The sequence below is a fragment of the Rhodotorula toruloides genome (genome assembly GCF_000320785.1).
Source record: "Rhodotorula toruloides NP11 unplaced genomic scaffold Scaffold36, whole genome shotgun sequence".
NCBI classification, from domain to species: Eukaryota; Fungi; Basidiomycota; class Microbotryomycetes; order Sporidiobolales; family Sporidiobolaceae; genus Rhodotorula; species Rhodotorula toruloides.
The window spans coordinates 61756-80786 of record NW_015622996.1 but is presented as its reverse complement, the minus strand read 5'-3'; the positions used below and the strand labels follow the sequence as shown (position 1 = coordinate 80786).

Sequence of the window (19031 nt, the reverse complement as noted above, 5' to 3'; positions counted from 1 at the left end):
ACTCGCTCGCTTCGACCACTCCCTCTAGCCAGTCCAACACGCTCAGATCCCGCCAGGGCATACCCACAACGACGTTGCACGTTCGTACACGCCCTCCAGCACCCGGCTCAGCTCCTCGCATCTTCCCTCCCTTCGTCCGCCCGTCGCGTCTCCTCTCGCCAAACAATAACTCGACTCGCCTCAACGCCCGCGACTTGGCCGATGGCGCCTGCAGCAGAGGTCGATAGTCGCGTCGAAGGGTATCTGGGCGGGCTGGCGGGTACGTCTGAGCCGTTTTTCGGGTTGGAGTGCTTCATGGCTTGTTGTGAGCGAGAAGTCGGCGGCGGCAGCGGCGCGCGCGGGTATCTGCAGGCGTAGGGACGTGCGAACGGGTGTCAGCGAACGATGTACGGGTTCGCGGGACGTTTGAGCATGTGTGCCGCAACTCGTCCCCAACTTCACGCTCCAGAATGAGGTTGCCTTCCAGACCGGGCGAGTCGATGGCGCTCACGACGGCCTGGCGAGGCAGTTTGGCGCGATAACGAGCTTGTCGATGTCAAACGAAGCAGCACGAGAGCTCGTAGTTGAACCAGGGCGATTGCGAGATAGCCTCAGTTTCCGCCGAAACTGACCTCTTCTCCGACTCGTCGCCGGGTCGTCACCTGCCTCTGATGAGGACAGAGCAGCGAGAGTGGGACTCACTCTTCAGCTTTCAGGGATGGTTCGGGATCTCGAACGCTGCAGACTTGACGGGCTGTGTGAAGCGGGTTGCGCGAAGGTCAGCAAAACTCGCGACTCGTGGGTCCACGTCGAGTCTGATAGCTAGCAGGCCAGTCGTCGAGATGTCTTGCTGCTTCAGTCGCACGACGCGCGTTTGTAACTCCCACCATGAAGCCACGAGTCGTTACTCGCGAACCGTAGGAAACCGCCCATTCTCTCCCGCAAACCCTGAACTACGCCGTTTCCTTCGCGCTCGCCATAGCCGATGATGCGGAAAGTGGGAGAGGGGAAGCTCACCTGCTTGTGAACCTGTCTTCGCAGGCGAGTCTCTGTCAGCGTGTGGGCGGACTCGGGAGAGCGGGAAAACGCACCAGGACATCATCGCTCCTGTTGAGGACGCTGTACGCCGAGATCAGCATCAATTCGACGTTTGTAACGAGCCCTGAAGCGAGCAATCCGTGCGAGAGACGCGGATCACATTGACCCGCCGCTCGAGACCCCAGGCGAGCTGATGGCGATGCGTGCCGTCAACACCGTCCGAGGTTCACTGAAGGAGTCTCACTCCGTCACAATCGCACGAGAACGTCCTGCCGGACGCTCCATGGTCGCTCGTTTCGGTGGGAGCTGAGGAGAGGAGAGCGAGGGTTGAGGGCGATGAGGAGGTGTACGGCGGCGGGGAGAGCTTTGAAGACGGGGCGAGTGCGTGTGAGTGTTCGAAGAAACGTTTAGGAAGGCGGCTCACCAGCCAGTTCAGCCTTGTTTGTCCTGTCGTGCGAGGTGAAGAAGGAAAGCCAGTTTGGGTCGCCGGTCGCCCTTCTCGCTGCGCAAGACTCAGCAGCTCTCGTACTCGCTGGAAAGGAGTAGTGTTGCTGCGACCTACATCTCCAGCCAGGCAAGATGAAAGTCACCCAGCGTACTGCCGCTCGCCGCCCTCACCGTCTTGCGACTCCGCCTCGAATCGTTTCGCAACGCTACACCACAAACACGCCGAATGGTGGATCAAGCTCAAGCTAGTATTCGACAGCGAGGAAAGTACGTGGAGGAGAAGTGCTGCAGAGGAGAGTAGGCGGCGAGGAAGGCGAACGCGAAGAGGGCCAAGGTGAATGCGCGGAGGGCGAAGGAGGGGAAGATGCCGAGGACGGTGGGTGTTGAGAGGAGCCGTGAGAGAGCTGGCGAGCTGTGCTATAGATTCGAAGTCAGCGGGAGTGTTGCAGCCCGAGGAGAGCGGATAAAGCCAACGCACCGGCAGAAGTTGCTGAGAACACAAGCCCCGCCCTCACCTGCTGCCCTAACGAGCTGGGCGATACGACTTGATGAGCTTGTCGTTGTGTTCCTGCACAATGAGGACGGCGGTCTCGCGGCGGTTGCGGTGATAGTCTAGCCATCCCTCCTTTGTGCGGAACTTCAACTTGACGATCACCCAGCGGGATGGGTCGAAGGGTGCGGCTGCGATGAAGGCGACTTTTCTGCGGACGACATGCGTTAGTAAGAGGCTTAATAGAGAGATGTCAGCGAAATGACTTACACGTCGTGCGAGTGATCACCGCAAGCCTCCTGAAGCAGGTTTTGCAGCGCCTGGATGTTCAACAGCTGGGTCGGGTCGCCTTGAGTGTCGCTCACAACCCGCAGGAGTGAGCAGTCGGTATAGCCGCCGCCGCCTTGGTAGTTGGTGACCTGACCTGGTGCGAGTGGTTCAGGTTCGATGGGGATGATTGGTCGGGTCGGCAGCAACGGAGGCGCTAGCGAGCCGTATGCATGACATGGGTGGTCTGAGCTGATCGGAGGCGGCGGGGGTGGCGGGTGCGGGAGACGATGACGAGGCCGAGGAGGAGGAGGGAGTGGATTGACGTGTGCAGACGGTGTGAAGGTCGAGGCGGAGTGCGACGAATAGCTGCTCCATGACGGAGTGGTAGGGTATGGTTGGGGACCGAGGGGAGGCGGGGGAGCGGAGGGAGAGGCGCGCGATGGGTAAGGTCCGCTGGTTGATGCGAACCAGTGCTGAGGAGGGAGGTAGCTGTCATTGAGCGAGTGCGGCTGGCGCTGTAAGCCGGCTGGAGACGATGAGGTGGAGGCGACAGGCATGCGAGGGTCGGTGATGGGCGGAAGCGGCGGGTAGCTAAAGCCAGCGGCGGTCGAGGGCCATCGACTGCTCGGCGTAGTGTCCGCGGACAGCCACCGGCCTTTGGCGGACGCCGACGACGCCGGAAGCAACTTGGCAGGCGTGGGGGACGACGACAACCTCGCTTTGGTGGACGAGAACGCGAGGTAGTCTTCTTCGCCGGACGACACCGCCATGTCCTCCTCAGCAGCATCCTCGCGCACGCCAGAACCGTCCGTCCAGTCCTCCATAAGCTCATCATCGCCCGCTGCGCCCGTTCGTACCGCACGCTCAACCGAGACCTGACCAGTTGACGAAGTAGTAGCCTCCCCTATCTCTCCGCCGTGTCCGACGCCGGCGCTCCTGCTCAAGTCGTGAGGCTTGAGAGCAGCATACTCATTGTTGCCGAGTGGCTGGCTGGACGGAGGCGGGTCGAACATCGTTGCGTCGAGTTCGAAGTGCGAGTCGGGCTCGGCGTAGGACTCGGACCCGAAATCCTCATCGTACCGCAGAGGCGCCAGGAAGGACGACTCGTTACCCGCCCTGGCGCCCGGAATGTCGGAAGTGAGGAAGGGCGACGGCGGACGGTCGAGGAAAGGAGATGGCGGTCGGTTGAGGAAGGGAGACGGCGGCAAGTCGAGGAAGGGTGATAGCAGGACATCGAGCCGTGCATTCGATTGGGTTTTTCGAAGGACCGGTGACGGAAGGGTGGGAGAAGGAGACGGGACTGGGTCTTGAGCGAGAGGAGGGGGGAGAGGAGCCTTGTCGCGCGCCGGAGTCGACTGGATCGCCGGCGGAGCGCGGACGGCGGAACGGTCTTCTTCCGCTGCGTCGCATGGGCGATCGATACACTGCAGAAGACGGGACTTGGGAGGGAGAGGAGCGTCTGCGGGAACTGGAGGTTGACCGTCGGCGACCGGGGACTCCTCCTTCGACGGCATCGAGACATCGTCGAACTCGATCTGCGGCTGTACGGGCATGTTCGGAAGATGTGCTTGCCGTTGCACGCACCGAGAACGTCGGAGGCGAAGCTGTCGCCTGGTCGGTCATGGAAAGTGCGTCAAGAAGTTGCTTGACGAGGTCGTCGTGTGACAAGCCCATCTCGAAGAGCTTGAGCAGCTCAGAGGCGCTTGTCGGCTGCTGAACGTGGACGTTGTCGAGCAAAAGGTCGTTGAGCGACGACCCGCCTGTTTGCGTGATGACAGTCAGCTCGAGCGTGAGGGAGCCGACAGAGTGGATCACTCACCCAGCGCGACGACTGCCGCACGAAGCCGCAGCGACGGAAGAGCGGTCAGGTAAACTTGCTTGATCTCGTCGGGCTCGACAACATCGTCCAGTTCGAAGCCTGAAGGCTCAACGGTCAGCTCATATAATTGCGAAGCGGCGACGCGGACGCACCGTTTGCTTGCAGAGCGCCCACCATCTCTTCCGTCGAATCCATCGCGAGCGGGTACAAGACGTGGACGTCGGCGAGCGGGGTATCGGACTTGGCGAGACCTGGAAGCCGCTACGAGCAGTCAGCAAAGATAATCAAAGCGAAGGAACCGGAAGAACGCACCCTTAGAGACGACCGTTTGCCGCTTGCCCGCCAAGCTGCACGATCCGCCGGATCCTCGCAAGCCACGGTAACGGTCTGCAAAAAGTGAACATCAGAGCTGCACGACTGAGCGCAAAGCGGATAAACGCACAAGGTCCGGGCTTGCCGCGCATGCCGTTCCCGTGAACTGCGACGTAGTCCGAGAGAGCGCGAGAGATGGTGTTGAGGGTCTCGGGGAGGTTGTTCAGGTCAAGACTGAGCTCTTGCACCATGTTGTCCAGCTCGTCGACCTCGATGTCGAGGCGGAAGGCGCGCTGGAAGTACAGGACGTCGAAGGGCGTATTGATGCCGCGAAACAGCTTGTCCTGAGCGCACTCCCGTCCGAGGAGGAGCGAGCGCACCACCGGGTGCCGTGACGCCATCATGACAGACGGGTGGTACGTGATGAAGACGTAAGAGTTGAAGTAGAAGGAGGCGCAACGGACGTCCGTGAGGTTGATCTTGCGAGGCCGAGGCCGGATGTCGCCGAACGCTTGAGCGTACTCGCCATAGAGCGTGATCGAGACCGTATCAGCACTGTGCCGAACCGTCTGTGAGATCTGTTCGACTGTCGCGTTCCGAGCGGAGAGTTAGGAAGGTCGCGCGGAGTCGACCGTCGGTTCGGCAGACTCACTCGCCTGGATGAGCTGTGCGATGAAGTAGTATCGCGCCGTAGGCTTTGAGGTCGCCGCAAGGCCGAGCCGCCGGGAACGCGCGACGAACATCGGCTTGACGCAAACTCGAAAGACCTCCTGCGGGTGCAAGGTTTGAGCTGGGTGAGGATGGCAGTCGTGCGTAGAGGACGACGACGCACCGCAAAGTGCATCGTGTGACCTGTCTCTCTTTCAATGAAGTCACTCCGCTCGACGACATAGTCGACCGTCGGACATGACGGAGCGGTCGGGTCGCGAGGCGGCACATTCGCAGGCGGGTCCGCTTTGAGGCAGGAAAGCTGGCCGAGCTCGACCGAGTGACGAGCTTGTCGAGGCGGTGGAGCAGGCGAGATGCCCTGGATGAGTTGCGTAACATGGTAGAGCGGTGGTGTGTCCGGCCAGGTCGCGTAGAGGTTGTCGATGGCGGGGACACGCTGGCGAAGCACGGCCTGGAGATCGTAAAGGCGAGGAGGAGCGTGTCGGACAGCGTGGTAGAACTGGATGAGGAGGTTGGTGTTGAGGGGATCGGCGAGGACCGAGTACGGGTTTTGCAGCTCCTCGACCGTCTTATCCGCCATCTGCAGAGACCGTACGGGTCTGAGTACGAGCTATCAAGCGTGTCGAGCGGACTCACCCTGTCCCAGCGACCGTCGTCCATCCCTGCTGCAAGTCGGGGGCGATGTCGAGCGGGAGAAGGCGAGGGCGGCGAGCACGACTTGGGGGAGGGTCTGCGCGGCGCCGGGCGGCCGAACACGAGCAGTAGACTGTCTCCAAGCAAGCACAGAGCCAATCGAGCGAGTGGTAGTGGATGATGCAGAACAGAAAGTGTCCTCGCCCCGCTCGCTCGCCTTGACGACCCTCTCTCCCGCTCACCCATCGCTTGAGGCTGCTAATCGGGCACTGCTGGACGCACAGGCACGCTTGCGACCGCCTGGACCCACTCCTGCTGTCCACGAATCCCGCCATGGCTGCCCCTCTCGCCCTCATCCCCTCGCCCGCTCGTCCGCACGCCGACAACCGCTCTGGCAGGAGTAAGACGACGCTACAGGAGCGCCAGAAGGTCAGTCTCGCTCGTCCTCCCCTGCCCCACCCCTACTCGGGCTGACAGGCGTCTCGAGCGGCCGACAGTACCTCGACTCTCTCCCCAACGGCTATATCCCATCGCGCGAGGAGCTCGAAGCTGCAGGCTACTTCCCGTACGCACCAAAGAGTGCGCTCCAGCCGTGCGGTGCGGGCGACAGGCCGGAGAAGGAGGCGGACAGTGATGTTGGACCTGATGAGGTGCCGAGTGCGTCCACCTTCAGCCATCCGCCACTCGTGATGGCCTGCTGAGCATCCTCCGACCCGCAGAGAGGTCTGCCGGAGGCAACAGGCGCAAGCGAGCAGGACCCGACGACTCGGATGCAGGAGATCGCGACGACGACGACCCTTTCGCGGTGGAAATCCCGCCGCCGAAGCTCGAGGTTGGGAAATGGGCGATGCAGCACTTGATGGACGAGAAGCTGGGTGGACTCGAGCTGGAGAAGATCACGCGCGAGCCAGGTCGTTCGGGTGGGAGGAGCAAGAGGCAAGGGTCGGATTCTGGTCGTCGCCCAAACCCGAAGACCTCCTCGGCCTCCTCAGGCGGCGCAAAGCGCTCGCCTGGAGCACCCGCTTCGCTCGACAATGCCGACGAGATTGAGCCGGGCATTCAGGACAGCGACATCGCCTCTCCCCCTCCCGCCTCGTCTTCTCCGCCGTCCGCTTCCCGCTCGCCCGGTTTCCACCCCTCGCCCGCACCAATCGAGAACGATGCCGCAGTTCACAAGGCTCAGAACGCGCCTGCGACCCCGCCCGACGGATTGACAGACCGTTCGACGAACACTCCTTACCCCGCTCCTCTCGCCTCGCCGTCCGCCTCTGTCGATGATGCTCGTCCGCCTACGGCTTCGACGTCTGCCAGCGACTCAGCAAACATCGAAGTCACCTCACCTACGTGCGGTACTGCGACGATGACGGTCAACGGCAATTCCTCGGCGAACCCTCTCGCGGGTCCCTCTCACGGCGGGGAAGACGCGCCCGTTCTCGAGATGCTTCCTGCACAGGACGATGTCGAGACTACGACTTCAGCTACGACCGCCGACGCGCCCGCCGACGCCGAGCCGTTGACGGCGCCGCCCCTCCGCCGCAGCGCACGCAAGGCCGGAAGACCTGCTCAAGCCGCAACATCCGCCGTCTCCTCGCCGCCGCCTGCTCAGCGTGGGCCAGACAAGTCGGCATCGACGTCGAAATCGTCGACGAGGCGCGAGAAGGACGCAGCCCAGAGCGCCGCTGGTTCTTCCTCAGCTCCGCCCGCTGCCGCAAATCCCCCTTCCACCTCTGCAGGCTCCTCCGCAGCCGCAATCGGCTCCTCGTCGTCGTCAGCCGCCCTCGCAAAGACGCCTCAGCAGACCAAGAAGCCGAAGCAGGACACGGTCAAACTGTTCACAACGTGGGAGAAGAGCAAGGAGGCGGTCTTGGCGCTCTTCAATGAAGGCATCGTGGTGCGTCAAAAACGTCAACTTGGACATAGACCTCTACTGATGCTCGAGGACGCAGCGGCCGATCTACGTTGGAAACGCCAGTCTCCGCTCGAAACCCAGTTACACCTGCGCCCTGCCAGGTGGACGCTCTTTCGGTTTTGTCATGGACGCCGAGATATCGGAGCGCCGCGACATCCGCTTCCGGTTCAACCAAACGACACTTGCGCCCGAGATCGCCATCAGCAAGGAACAAGAGGACTGCCGTCCTGTCCGCGGGACAGCAAATAACCCTCTCAAGCTGTACGAACACGCCGGCTACGACTGGACCGAGTCGCCTCTCGACATTCTCGGCGAAGCGGGGCAGCAGAACCTGAAGGCGTACATCTTTTCGGCGCTGAACGGCCTGAAGAAGTTCTGGCCGAGGGAATCACTGGAGTGGCTGCCGCAGAGTGTGATGGATTGTTGGTCGTCGAAGGAAGAGGTGCGTCTGCTCCTTCACGATGAGCGTGCAGTCGCTTATGCCCGCTCTGGCTCAGGTCGCGCCGTTCAAAAAGGCAATGACTTGGCAAGACGCTCGCGCCGGGAACATCCAGGTCTGTCCTTCTCACGCGCCCTCACCTCACAGATACTGGTGCTGATTAACCGTTCACAGCTTCGTCCTTACGCTGTGCGCGGGAAGTGGTATCTGCGGGCGAAGATTTCGGTCGGCAGTTCGGAACACGAGTGGCGGGGATGGCTGCTCGAGGGCGTCAAGATGGACAGACCGGTATTTGTCGAGCCAGCGGGAAGTCGCGACTTCCAGGTCGTCTCGGAGGGACACGAGGGAGTTCTCCTCTCCTCTCTTGTCGGTTCGAGGGACGCTGCTCAGCTTGCCGTTTGGCGCAGGGAGGTTCGTAGGGTATCTGTTCGTTAGTCTACTACGTTGTAATGACTCGGTCAAGCAAACTCTGCGGCACCACTGCCAAAACCCGTCGGAAAGGCAGAGGAGAGGGAAAATGAGAACCTCGAAGGCCGCTCCTTCGCCGCTCTCCAAATGCAGATGCTAGAACAGGTGTTACAGCAGCGTGAGGGCCGCTACTCCTCAGAAGGTCCCAACATCAACTCCGGGCGGACAAGGCGGTCGTATTCTTCTCCATCGAGGAGCTGGAGTTCGAGCGCCGACTCGCGCAGCGTGATGCCCTTCTTGTGAGCGTTCTTGGCGACCTTGGCCGCCGCATCGTAGCCGACCCTCGAGTTGAGTGCGGTAATGAGCATGAGCGATTCGTTCAGGAGCTTCGAAATTCGCTCCTCGTTGGCTTGAATGCCGACCACACAGTTCTTCGTGAACGATCTGGCGCCGTCGGCGAGGATCCGGATCGACTGGAGGAGGTTCTTGATCATGACGGGCTTGAAGACGTTGAGCTGCGGCAGAGGGGGCGGTGAGGCGACGGGAAGGGCGACGGGAAGGGCGACGGGAAGAGAGAGAGGAAGGTGCAGAGTGAGAGGGGAAGAAAGGGAGAGGGGGGAAGGAGGCGAAGAGGCGAAAAGGAGACGAGGGAAAGAGGGGAGGAGGGCAAGAGGAGTGGTGTCAGCGACCGATGGCTTGAAACGCTCCCTTTCAACGACTCGGAAAGTCTTGTGGCTCTCGATATCCCCTCATGACGACCCGCCAAGCCCGAGCAAAGTCAACCCGACCCGAGTGCGGAACTCACCTCGAACTGGCCCTGGAGGCCGCCGACGGTGATGGCCATGTTGTTGCCAACGACCTGGGCGGCCACCATGGTAAGGGCCTCGCACTGGGTCGGGTTGACCTTGCCCGGCATGATGGACGAGCCAGGCTCGTTCTCAGGCAGGGCAAGTTCACCGAGACCGCAGCGCGGGCCCGAACCAAGGTAGCGAATGTCGTTGGCGATCTTGTTGAACGAGCACGCGACCGTGTTGAGCGCGCCCGATGCCTCGACGATCGCGTCGTGCGCGGCGAGCGCCTCGAACTTGTTCGGCGCCGTCTCGAACGCGAGACCGGTGATCTTGGAGATCTCGGCCGCGACCTTCGAGTCGAAGCCCTTGCGGGTGTTGAGGCCGGTGCCGACGGCCGTACCGCCCTGGGCGAGCTTCGAGAGGCGCGGGAGGACGTCCTTGACGCGCGCGATCGAGTTCTCGACCTGCTGAACGTAGCCGGAGAACTCCTGGCCGAGCGTGAGGGGCGTCGCGTCCTGCAAGTGGGTGCGGCCGATCTTTATGATCTTCTCGAACGACTGCTGCTTCTCGTAGAGAGCGGCCTTGAGCTCCTCAAGCGCCGGGATGAGCGAGTTCGAGATCTCGACGACGGCAGAGACGTGCATCGCGGTCGGGAACGTGTCGTTCGACGACTGCGACATGTTGACGTGGTCGTTCGGGTGGACGGGCTTCTTCGAGCCGAGCTCGCCGCCAAGGATCTCGATAGCGCGGTTCGAGATGACCTGGGGGCCAAGATAGTCAGCGGCGCTGTCTTCCGCCTGCTCCGCTTCCTTCACGCACCTCGTTGACGTTCATGTTGGTCTGGGTGCCCGAGCCGGTCTGGAAGACGACGAGGGGGAAGTGGTCCTGGCCAATCTTGCCAGCAATGACCTGTCCTCGCGAATAAGTCAGTCCTCAACTCGTCCGGCCGCAATCAGGGAATACGCACCTCGTCGGCAGCCTGCTTGATAGCCTCTCCGACCGTGGAGTCGAGGCCGTAGGTCATGTTGACCTCGGCGGCGGCCTTCTTGAGGACGGCGAAGGCCTTGATGAGGGGAGGCGGCATGCGCTCAGAGGGGCCGCCAATGTCAAAGTTCTGCACCGAGCTGTGTAGGAAACATTCCTCGTCAGCTTCAATGTCCTGCGCGTGCCCTCACCAGCCCTTCCTCCCGCCCGCCGTTCCCCACAACAGGGTCGCCAACCTCGCTACGCTCCTGCTGATCTTGCAAGCTCCTCGCGACCCTCGCTTCGTTCACCAGAACCGATATGAGGAGCGTCGGACGCACCGCTGAGTCTGCGCGCCATAGTACTTGTCGGCCGGAACCTGCAGCTCGCCGAACGTGTCGCGCTCGACGCGGAACTTGTCCTGTCCCGGTTGGAGCGCAGGTGAGATTGACATTGCGAGCGAGGCGAATGGAACGGGAAGCGAGGCAAGCGAGGGCGAGTAGGTGAGTGCAAGCGAGATGCGGAGGTGGGAGGGGCGAGAGTCGAGGAGACGGAAGACGAGGCGTCAGCGACACGGCTCTGGGCTGGCTGGAAAGGCTCGCGAAAAACCGTACAAGGATGGCAGAGTAAGACGTGAAGGTCCTGTTGGCGAACTGGCGCGAGGGGCGAACGACGGCCTGCGTCCGGGCGAGAGACGACGTTGGCGAGGTGAGCAAACAGCGACGACGGACGGTGCAAGCGCGTGCGCACCTTGGCAGAGCGAGACAACATCTTCTATGCCTTTCTCTAGTCTAGCAAGCGATGGACAGCACGAGAGACGGAGCGCAACGAGGAAGAACCGCGCCGTCGCCGAAGTCGAGGAATCGGGAAATCTCGCAACCCTCGCAACACCCTCTTTCGTTGCAGTGGCAGGGTGGATGTCATTCAAACCGACGTCTCGATCTATTCCGTCTAGCAGAATCCCGCCGAGCGAGAGGGGCGACGTCCAACCCGCCTGAGTCCCTTTCCTCCCAGATCTCGCCCGATAACGACGCCCGTGAGCCTTCCTCGTCCTTGCTTGTTCGGCGGATGATGGTCGAAGTTGGCCTTGAGCGGCGTAGGCTAGACCGGAGCGAGATCGAGGCGGGCAGGGCTGAACAAAGGAGGACCGCGGCAGGACGATTAGCGTGAAGGTCAGTAGCGCTGCCGTGTTCTGCCGGGCTGGCAGGGCTGCGCAGTGAAAGCAATACTGTTTGTAGCAGCTGAAGAGCCGAGCTGTGCGTCCCTCGAGAGTCTCGCAGGAGCAAACGAGACCCGCACGAGAGCGAGAACTGAGAACGGCTCGCTCCCGCCGTCTCGAATCCAGCCCCTGCGGTTCCAAGTGCCGCTGTCCTGTCCTCGGAGACTCAGCACAACTCAGCCGAAGCCGCTGCAAAGTGGAACCGCTCGTCCCCAGTCCGTGCGAAGAAACTGGTCGCGGAGCATCAGTGGAACCATCGCATGGCGCCAGAGCAGCGCAGACCGGTGCACAAGTCGTGGCTCAAGCCAGCGGGCCGCTCCGCATGCGCTCTGTGGCCGAATCGAGGGGGAGATTGATGAGGACGAGGAGATGGGGCGGAAGTCAGAGGCTTCGCAGGCTGCGGACGATGTGGCGGGTGCAAGCGTATCTCGAAAACAAGCCAGTGTGCTTCTCTCATGGCGTCTAGCGACGAGCGAGCGAGACGACGCAGGAAGACCCGTCCTCGCAAAGCAGGGCGGACGAATCTGAACGCCTTTTCGCTGAATTGCTAAGACGGTCCCGCTCAAAGCTGGGATTGCAGAGGAAGTATCTGTGCTGTGCGGCGAAGAGCCTGCGGGATGAGGGATGATATGGAATCTGAGGGTATCGAGCGTACAATGCGTGCGAAGAGTGCGCGATGCGGTGGAGGATGAGTGGTGAGAGTACGAGAGACTGGGTCTGCAACAACAAGTAAGAACGGGAGGAATGAGACGGAGAGAAGGAAGAGGCGGGACAAGGAAGAGGCGGGCGAAGGAGCCGCTCGGCGCGTCAGTCCAACGACAAGAGCTGGATGCCGGCCGCCTCGAGCAGGCCACGCAGGCGAGCCACGATAGTAGGCGGCAGATCCCGCTGCTGAGCGCGGTTGTAGACCTCGATAGCCTTAAACGGCTCGTTGGCGGCGAGCTCGCACCGGAGCATGGCCTCGTATGTCGATGGGTCGCGGTACGCAGGCTTGCCGTCCTGGTGAGAAGACGCATTGTCGTTCGCGACGGAGGGCGGCGATTGAATAGCTTTGAAGATTCGACGAGCGTGCTCGAAAGCGCCTTGCTCGGTGCAAGTCTGCGAGCAAAGCCGATTGATGAGCTGCGTCAAATGCGAGGTGGATACACCACTCCAACGCACTTTTATGAGCGACACGGCTGTACGTGCCGGAATACTGACGCCGTCTCGATGCAATCGCTCAAGGTAATGCCCGACCAGCTCCGACCGCTCGCCGACAATGCAGGCGTAAAGAAGGGGTTCGAGAACAGAATCTGGTAGGCGGAGATTGTCGCTGCGCATGCGTTCGAGGTAGTAGTCGACCAGGTCGAACCGCTTGCTGGCGATACAGGAACGTAGAAGCTCTTCGGCGACGTTGGCGGACAGGTTGATCCCGTCGCTCCGCATGCGGTCGAGGTATCGGTCGACGAGCTCGTATTGCTTGTTGTCGATAAAACCTTTGAAGAGCGAGTCGGCGAGAGACGCGGCGACCGGGACGCCTTCTTCGCGCATGCGTACGAGGTACTCGTCGACGAGGTCGTAGCGCTTGTTGGCGGTGCAGGAGTCGAGGATGGCTTCGTAGATGACGGCGTCAGGGAGGCGGCGATTCGGGTTGCTGAGAGTCGTCGCGTGCTCCTTGATCGACTCGAAGATGGCTTGAGCGCGTTCGAGGTCCTTTCCGAGGACGCCGTACGCTCGGATGAGCGACGCCCAGTGCGAAGAGCTGACCGCGATGCCCTCCGCTTCGACGAGTTGGGCAAAGATCCGCTGTGTCTGGTCGAGGAGCGGCGGCGCGATCGTGCCGTAGGCGTCGAGGAGACACTGGTAGGTCTCGGCAGTTGGCTGCACCTTGTCCTGTTGGAGCCGTTGCCAGCAGAAGAAGGCGCGTTCGCGGTCGGGCTTCGTGCGGGTGTAGAACTGCATCATGGTGTTGTAGGGCGGGGCGCGCGGTTCGAAGCCGGGCAAGGCGCACATGTCCTTGAAGAGGAACGTCGCAGTCGAGTCGTCGCCAACGTTGCAGCACATGTTGATGACGATGCCGTACGTGAGCGGGGTCGGGCGGACCTCGTACTGCTTCATGAGCTCGAAGTAGTCAAAGGCTTGCTTGGCCTGCCGAGCCTTCGCGAGCTTCGAGAGCAGCGTGTTGAAGAGCGAGGCGGTCGGGCGGACCCCGAGTCGAAGGCCTTCCTCGAACAGCGTTACCGCGGTCCGGGCGTCGCCGTCGGTCACGTCGACTTTGGCGATCTTCGCCTCGTACGTCTCGGCAGACGGTGCCGCTCCAGTAGTGGCGGAACCCTGATCGCTGTGTCCATCCGCGTCGTTGGCTAGGCTAGCGGGCGTCGCCTCGCCGACCTTGCGTTTCGGCGTCTTGCTTGACGGCGGCGACTGCGGCCTCTTTACGCCTTCAACCGGGTCCTCGGCAATCTTCTGCTGCAAGACGCTCGCGATCTGATTGATGCGAGATTCGGACACGCCTGCGATCGTAAGCGCTTCCGTGAAGGCGTCAAAGTCGAGCGAGCCGGATCGAGGCAGGTGGACGCCGCTGGCGAGGAAGTCGTCGAAAACCGCGTCGAAACCGGGGAAAGAGAAGTCGACGACGATGCCCCGTCCGAGGAAAGCGGCGGTATACGCCGCGCACTCAAGCACGACGCGCCAGTCAGCTCCGCTGAGCTGACCCAGCTGGGCCTCGCGATCGATACTCGCTCGCGCTGCGCTGTACGCCTCGGCCACCGTGAGGACGTGATCGGCGACCGGTGCGAGTCCACCCAGAGTGCGGATCTGGCTCGTCAAGCCCACAACGGTGACCGCTTGTCGCAAAGACGGACGCTCTGAGACGAGACGCGTGAGGCCATGAATGGTCTTGTCTTTCGTGTCGTGCTTGGCAAGCGGAACGAAGCCCAGACTGCCCGACGCATCGTCCGTCAGCGCAAACGCCCACTTGCGAGCGGTGCGCGTCCAGGCTACGGGTTCCGGACCACCCATGGTCGTGCTGGACGTCATAACTCGGCGCACGATTTTCGCAAGAGCGACGAACGTTGAGGTAGCCTCCTCGAAGCGGCCGAAAGACCCGAACGCGGAGGCCATGCGGCCAAGGAAACCGGTCGAGCGGTCGTTCGCGATCCCGACGCCATCCTCGTGGCCGTCCTTGACCCCTTGCCTGAAGGCGCGACGGAACTCGAGTACTGTGTCGAAGAGGGCGTTCCGCTCCACAGGGTCGTCCGCCTTGGCCGCATGGGCGAGGTTGAAGTCGATCACTCGCGCGAGCTGCGCGCTCGAAAGCGGTGCTTTATGCGATTGCGCGAGCATGTGGCGGTAGACGTGATTGACGAAGGCGACGTCGTTGGAACGCAGGGCGGTCAGGAGAGCAGCGACCGAAAGCCGGCCTCGCGGGTCGAACACAGCTGGGGCCGTCCCCGAAACGAGCCTGTCGAACCAGGCGATGGCGCTCGCATGGTCGCCCTGTACGGCGAACGTGGCTGCGAGCGTGCCCCAAGTTTCTGGCGCGATGAGCTTGGGATAGCCGACCGGCGCTCGCTGCTTCGAACGCCGCGCCTCGATGAGCTTCTCGACGATGGCGACGGCGCCGGCCATGTCGCCTATCTCGGCTTCTCGTACGGTTTCCCCCCACACCTCCTCGTCGCCGTTGTTGATGTACATGAGCGACTCTGGTCTGAAGACGGGTTCGGTGCTGCTGTTGTGGCGGATCGGCTTCGGCGGAAGCCAGGTGCGGCGGAAGTATTCGCGGGCAGGAGCTTTGATGTCGCCGTTCGCGCGACCTTTCAGGTACGACTCGAAAATGTCCTTGATCAGGTCGGCGCTGTTCTCCTGCTTGGCGTACAGGTGGATCAAGGCAACGTGCGAGCGCCATCCGGGTCGGTATCGTCGATGCTCCTCGAGACGCCCGAACAGCGAAAGCGTGCCCTCGAGTTCGCCTCGAGCGGCTGCGCCCTCGATCAGCGCTTCATGGACGGAAAGGGAGAGGTCCTCGGCCGCGGCGCCGAGCTCGGCGTAGTAGAAGAGCGCCTGCTGAAAGAAGTTGCGCTGGTGCAGCTGAGCGAGAGCGTCGCGCTCGTTCCGGCTGAAGACGTCTTCTTCAGAAGAGCTCACGGCATGCCTCCACGGGCCGCGAGCCGCAGCAATGTGTGGCCGCCTAGCGCCCCTCGCTTCGAGCCACCTGATCTGTCGGAGGTGCTCGCGGTCGCGTGCGCAGAGCGCCTCGATGACGACCTCGTGCGCCGTACGGCTTGGAGCGAGTCGGTCCGAGTTGGCGAAGTCGGCGTGCAGATGGATGATTGAGTCGACGGGCTGCAGAGGCCTGCGCAGGCGAGCGAGCGAGAGCATAGCCCATTCGTGCGCCGGCGTCGACCATTTGGACGGGTCCGCCTGGTACTGCTGCACGGCTCGTTCGAGAACCGAGATGTCGCCCCCCTTGAGCGCCTCGTCGATCTCGTCGTAGGCCTGTTGATCCAGGACGAGAAACCAGGTGAGAACGAATCCGTGCGGAAGCCAAGTCTGCGGAGACAACTGACCTGAACTTGCCGCGTATCCAGCCCCTGAATCGCGCGCTCTCGCCGTCGCGCGCGATACTGCGCGTCAAAGTCCACGGCCGAAGCGGCTGACTCTCCCGATGTGTCCGTACGCTGCGAGCGGGGCGGCCCTGTCGGCGCCGGTTGCGAGATCTGTCGAGACGGCGGGCGTGTCGATTCAGAGCGTGACTTGCCGCGCGAACCTTTGGGATTGACGGTTATCGCTCGTTTGCTCTGATCATTGGATGAGGATGGGACAGATGGAGGCTCAGGCTTAGGCGAATGGGCGGATTGGGCGACGAGTGCTAATGTGTGCAGCGAGCGAGGGACGGAGGAGAGGAAGGCGAGGGATGTGCGGCTGGGCAGGGAAAGGCGGCGAGAGGTGGAAGAGGAAGGGAAGGCGGAGAGGCCGACGGCAGGACCATTCGACGTCTGCAACAGGGGCTTCTCGAGTCAGCAAACGTATGCTGAGACACAGTTAGGACGCAACGCACCTGCGAGCCGCGATCTGGTCTAGACGATTTCGGGACTGTCGTCCAGGAGGCATGCCGCAAGGTGCGCTGTTCGAGGCGCGACGAGTACGCCGCCGACGTGAGCCTGACCCGAACACTACCCTTCATGCCGCGTCCAACAAATCCTTTCCAGCTGTGTCCTCCGTGTTACCGAAGAAAGTCGAGGAGGTGGAAAGGCGACGTCGCAGATTGGGGTGAAGAGGCGTTGCTCGCCGGATGATCTAACGTTCTGAAAGTCCAGTCGCACCACTACGGTCCGAGCATCGCGCCGTATCGACGGTAAGAGGGGCGCGAGATGAACTTGGGCGATGAGGAGGTGGGCGGTGGACTGACGGCACCGGGCGCAACGAGACCAAGACTGCCGTGGTCAGCGGAATCTGGCGAGTCTGGCTGAGTGCAGCAAGCACAGTCGGGTCGTCCGTCTCGAGCGAGTTGGCGGACGAGGCTGTGCCCAGCATGAAGCGAGGTGCTTGTCTTCTGCCAACAACGCTCATTTGCTCGAAGCCGACGAACGACGATGGCAGGCTTCGGGATACGACCAGCGACACCAGGCAAGTCAGTGACCCGAACCGCCCGCGCTGCTCCCGCGATGCCACACCCTCTCGTCACCCGGAGTCGGATTCCGGGTCGTCCGCTGACACTCGCTCGCTTGATGGCATGCAGGAACGATTGTCGTGCTGTCAGCGACGATTGTGAGTCTACCGAGGAGGTCGAAGCAGCTCCGAAGTTGACTGGCTTGTTCGCACAGCTCCTCGTCCTCGTCTCCGTCTCTGTTCCGCTGCTCAAGTCGATCTACTTCCTCAAAGCCTCCATCTCGACTTCTGTCGGCGGCACCAACATCTCGGGAACGGTCACGCTCGGGACCTGGGGTTACTGCGTCGACGGGACTTGCACGAGCGCAAAGCTGGGCTACAGTCTAGGTACGTCGACAATCACCGTTCCCAGGGTCTGCGCCTCGAGAGTTTACGATTCCTCCTTGCCCACAGACGTTGCTCAGCTGTTCGGCGTCAACGGCAAGATTGCCGGCATCTCGACCTCCGTTCTCAAATGGGTGCGTCCCGCTTCGCCACCTCCGAGCAGATCAGCCCTCACGCATTACCTGGGCGCAGATTACATACCTGCTCATACTACACCCCATTGCTGCCGGCTTCAGCGCCATCAGTGTTGTCCTCGGCCTCCTCGCGCATACGCATGGCTTCGCCGGGACAGCCTTCACGACCTGCTTCGCCTCATTCGCCGCAACGTTCTCGCTCCTCGCCTTCATCTTCGACATTGTCGTCTTCGTAATTGCCAAGTCGAGGATCCAGAGCAGCGCGGTTGGCGGTAGTGCGCAGCTTGGAAACGTGCGTCTCCTTCGTCTGTCCGCTGTTGAGCGACTCTCAACTGACCTCGTTGATGCAGGCCGTCTGGATGACACTGGCCGCGATGATCCTCCTCGCCTTGTCGGGCTTCTTCTTTGGCGTGAGTCCGTTCTCCCTTCTCTCGGTCCGAGGATTTCCGCTCACCTTTGAAATCTCGCAGTGCGGCGCCTGCGTCATCCGTCGCCAGCGCGCCGGCAAAGAAGCCTCCGAAGCGTACCGACCTCACCCCGACGCCGACTACGGCGCCAAGATGCGTACGGAAGCGCTTGTCGCAGCTGAGCGGGATGCGTGGCGACGGAAGAATGAGGGACAGCTGCCGCAGTTTGCGGAGCGTGAGGCAATTCCGCTCAACTCGCTCGACTACAACCAGGACGACGAGGATCCGCCTGCAGCGCGGTATGAGCCTAGGCAGTTTGCATCGAGCAGCGATATTGCGGGTCAGGGAGCGGGCGCGCCGAGCATCATCACGGGTGTCGGAGAGGGGTATGGAAGGAGGAACCCTTCGGGCGCACCGGGACAAGGACAAGGCGTCTCGTTTGCGCCCGAACCGACCTCGTACAGGGGCTACGCAGCAGGTGGCGCAGCGGGCATAGGAGCAGGTTCGCAACTCGCTGCGGAAGCTCGAGCGAATCGAGGATACGCTAGTGAAGGAGGACCAGCAGACGATCGGCGCCTAAACAGCACGTCGAGCGGGACGACCGAGCCATTTACCGGCATGTACGGCCACGAACAGCCTGTTGGACAAGCCGTCTCGGGCGCTTACGCGCACGAGGGTGTGGGAGCGTACGGCGCCTCACAACTGGTCGGACCTCGAGCACCTTCAGCGTCTCCAGCATACGGCGGAGCCTACCGGCCTTACCCGCAGTCCACCTCGCCACCTCCTATGCAAGGCTCGTCGAATGCCGTCCCGCCTCTCCCTGCAGCGACCGCCTTCGGCTCGAGCTCCACGCCTTACCCGCCCGAGAAGCCTTCATACCCTTACCAGCAGTCAACTTCGCCGACCTACCACCAGCCGCAGCAACAGCATTTATATGTCCAGAACCCGTCGTCGATGTATGAGGACCCTTATGTCCAGCCGCAGGGCCTGCAGGACGCGCGAAGTCTCGCTCCGACTTATCACACTCACGAGGCGACTGGAGCGGGCGGCTTGCAGTACCAATCGACGAGCGGGCACGACATGTATGGCGTGCCGAGGTACTGAGCGGGAAGAGCGGGCTCGTCGAGCTTT

The 19031-nt window shown here is 62.1% G+C and overlaps 5 protein-coding genes across 5 annotated transcripts; 2 read left to right on the top strand and 3 right to left on the bottom strand.

The window, feature by feature from the left end:
* Nucleotides 1-1987: 1987 nt before the first annotated feature.
* Nucleotides 1988-5684, bottom strand: RHTO_05748 (uncharacterized protein; the record flags this gene model as incomplete). The annotated part of the gene is made up of 10 exons (XM_016419409.1): nucleotides 1988-2165; nucleotides 2225-3759; nucleotides 3809-3984; nucleotides 4044-4142; nucleotides 4196-4294; nucleotides 4356-4430; nucleotides 4486-4941; nucleotides 5008-5125; nucleotides 5188-5604; nucleotides 5661-5684. The coding sequence occupies 10 exons, from the start codon at nucleotides 5682-5684 to the stop codon at nucleotides 1988-1990; spliced, it is 3177 nt and encodes a 1058-aa protein (XP_016269764.1).
* Nucleotides 5685-5990: 306 nt separating this feature from the next.
* RHTO_05747 (uncharacterized protein) lies at nucleotides 5991-8440 on the top strand (the record flags this gene model as incomplete). Its single annotated transcript, XM_016419408.1, has 6 exons — nucleotides 5991-6086; nucleotides 6155-6314; nucleotides 6377-7548; nucleotides 7604-8008; nucleotides 8064-8120; nucleotides 8180-8440. 6 exons carry the CDS (start codon nucleotides 5991-5993, stop codon nucleotides 8438-8440), a joined length of 2151 nt encoding a protein of 716 aa, XP_016269763.1.
* A 161-nt stretch (nucleotides 8441-8601) lies between these two features.
* RHTO_05746 (fumarate hydratase, class II) lies at nucleotides 8602-10938 on the bottom strand (the record flags this gene model as incomplete). Its single annotated transcript, XM_016419407.1, has 7 exons — nucleotides 8602-8928; nucleotides 9219-9965; nucleotides 10024-10113; nucleotides 10172-10328; nucleotides 10509-10588; nucleotides 10782-10844; nucleotides 10918-10938. 7 exons carry the CDS (start codon nucleotides 10936-10938, stop codon nucleotides 8602-8604), a joined length of 1485 nt encoding a protein of 494 aa, XP_016269762.1.
* Nucleotides 10939-12193: 1255 nt separating this feature from the next.
* On the bottom strand, nucleotides 12194-16550 carry RHTO_05745 (pentatricopeptide repeat protein; the record flags this gene model as incomplete). The annotated part of the gene is made up of 4 exons (XM_016419406.1): nucleotides 12194-12484; nucleotides 12548-15862; nucleotides 15934-16362; nucleotides 16425-16550. The coding sequence occupies 4 exons, from the start codon at nucleotides 16548-16550 to the stop codon at nucleotides 12194-12196; spliced, it is 4161 nt and encodes a 1386-aa protein (XP_016269761.1).
* Nucleotides 16551-16959: 409 nt separating this feature from the next.
* On the top strand, nucleotides 16960-19004 carry RHTO_05744 (Rim9 protein; the record flags this gene model as incomplete). Its single annotated transcript, XM_016419405.1, has 7 exons — nucleotides 16960-17056; nucleotides 17106-17134; nucleotides 17191-17362; nucleotides 17429-17493; nucleotides 17552-17785; nucleotides 17844-17903; nucleotides 17964-19004. The coding sequence occupies 7 exons, from the start codon at nucleotides 16960-16962 to the stop codon at nucleotides 19002-19004; spliced, it is 1698 nt and encodes a 565-aa protein (XP_016269760.1).
* Between the last annotated feature and the right edge of the window lie 27 nt (nucleotides 19005-19031).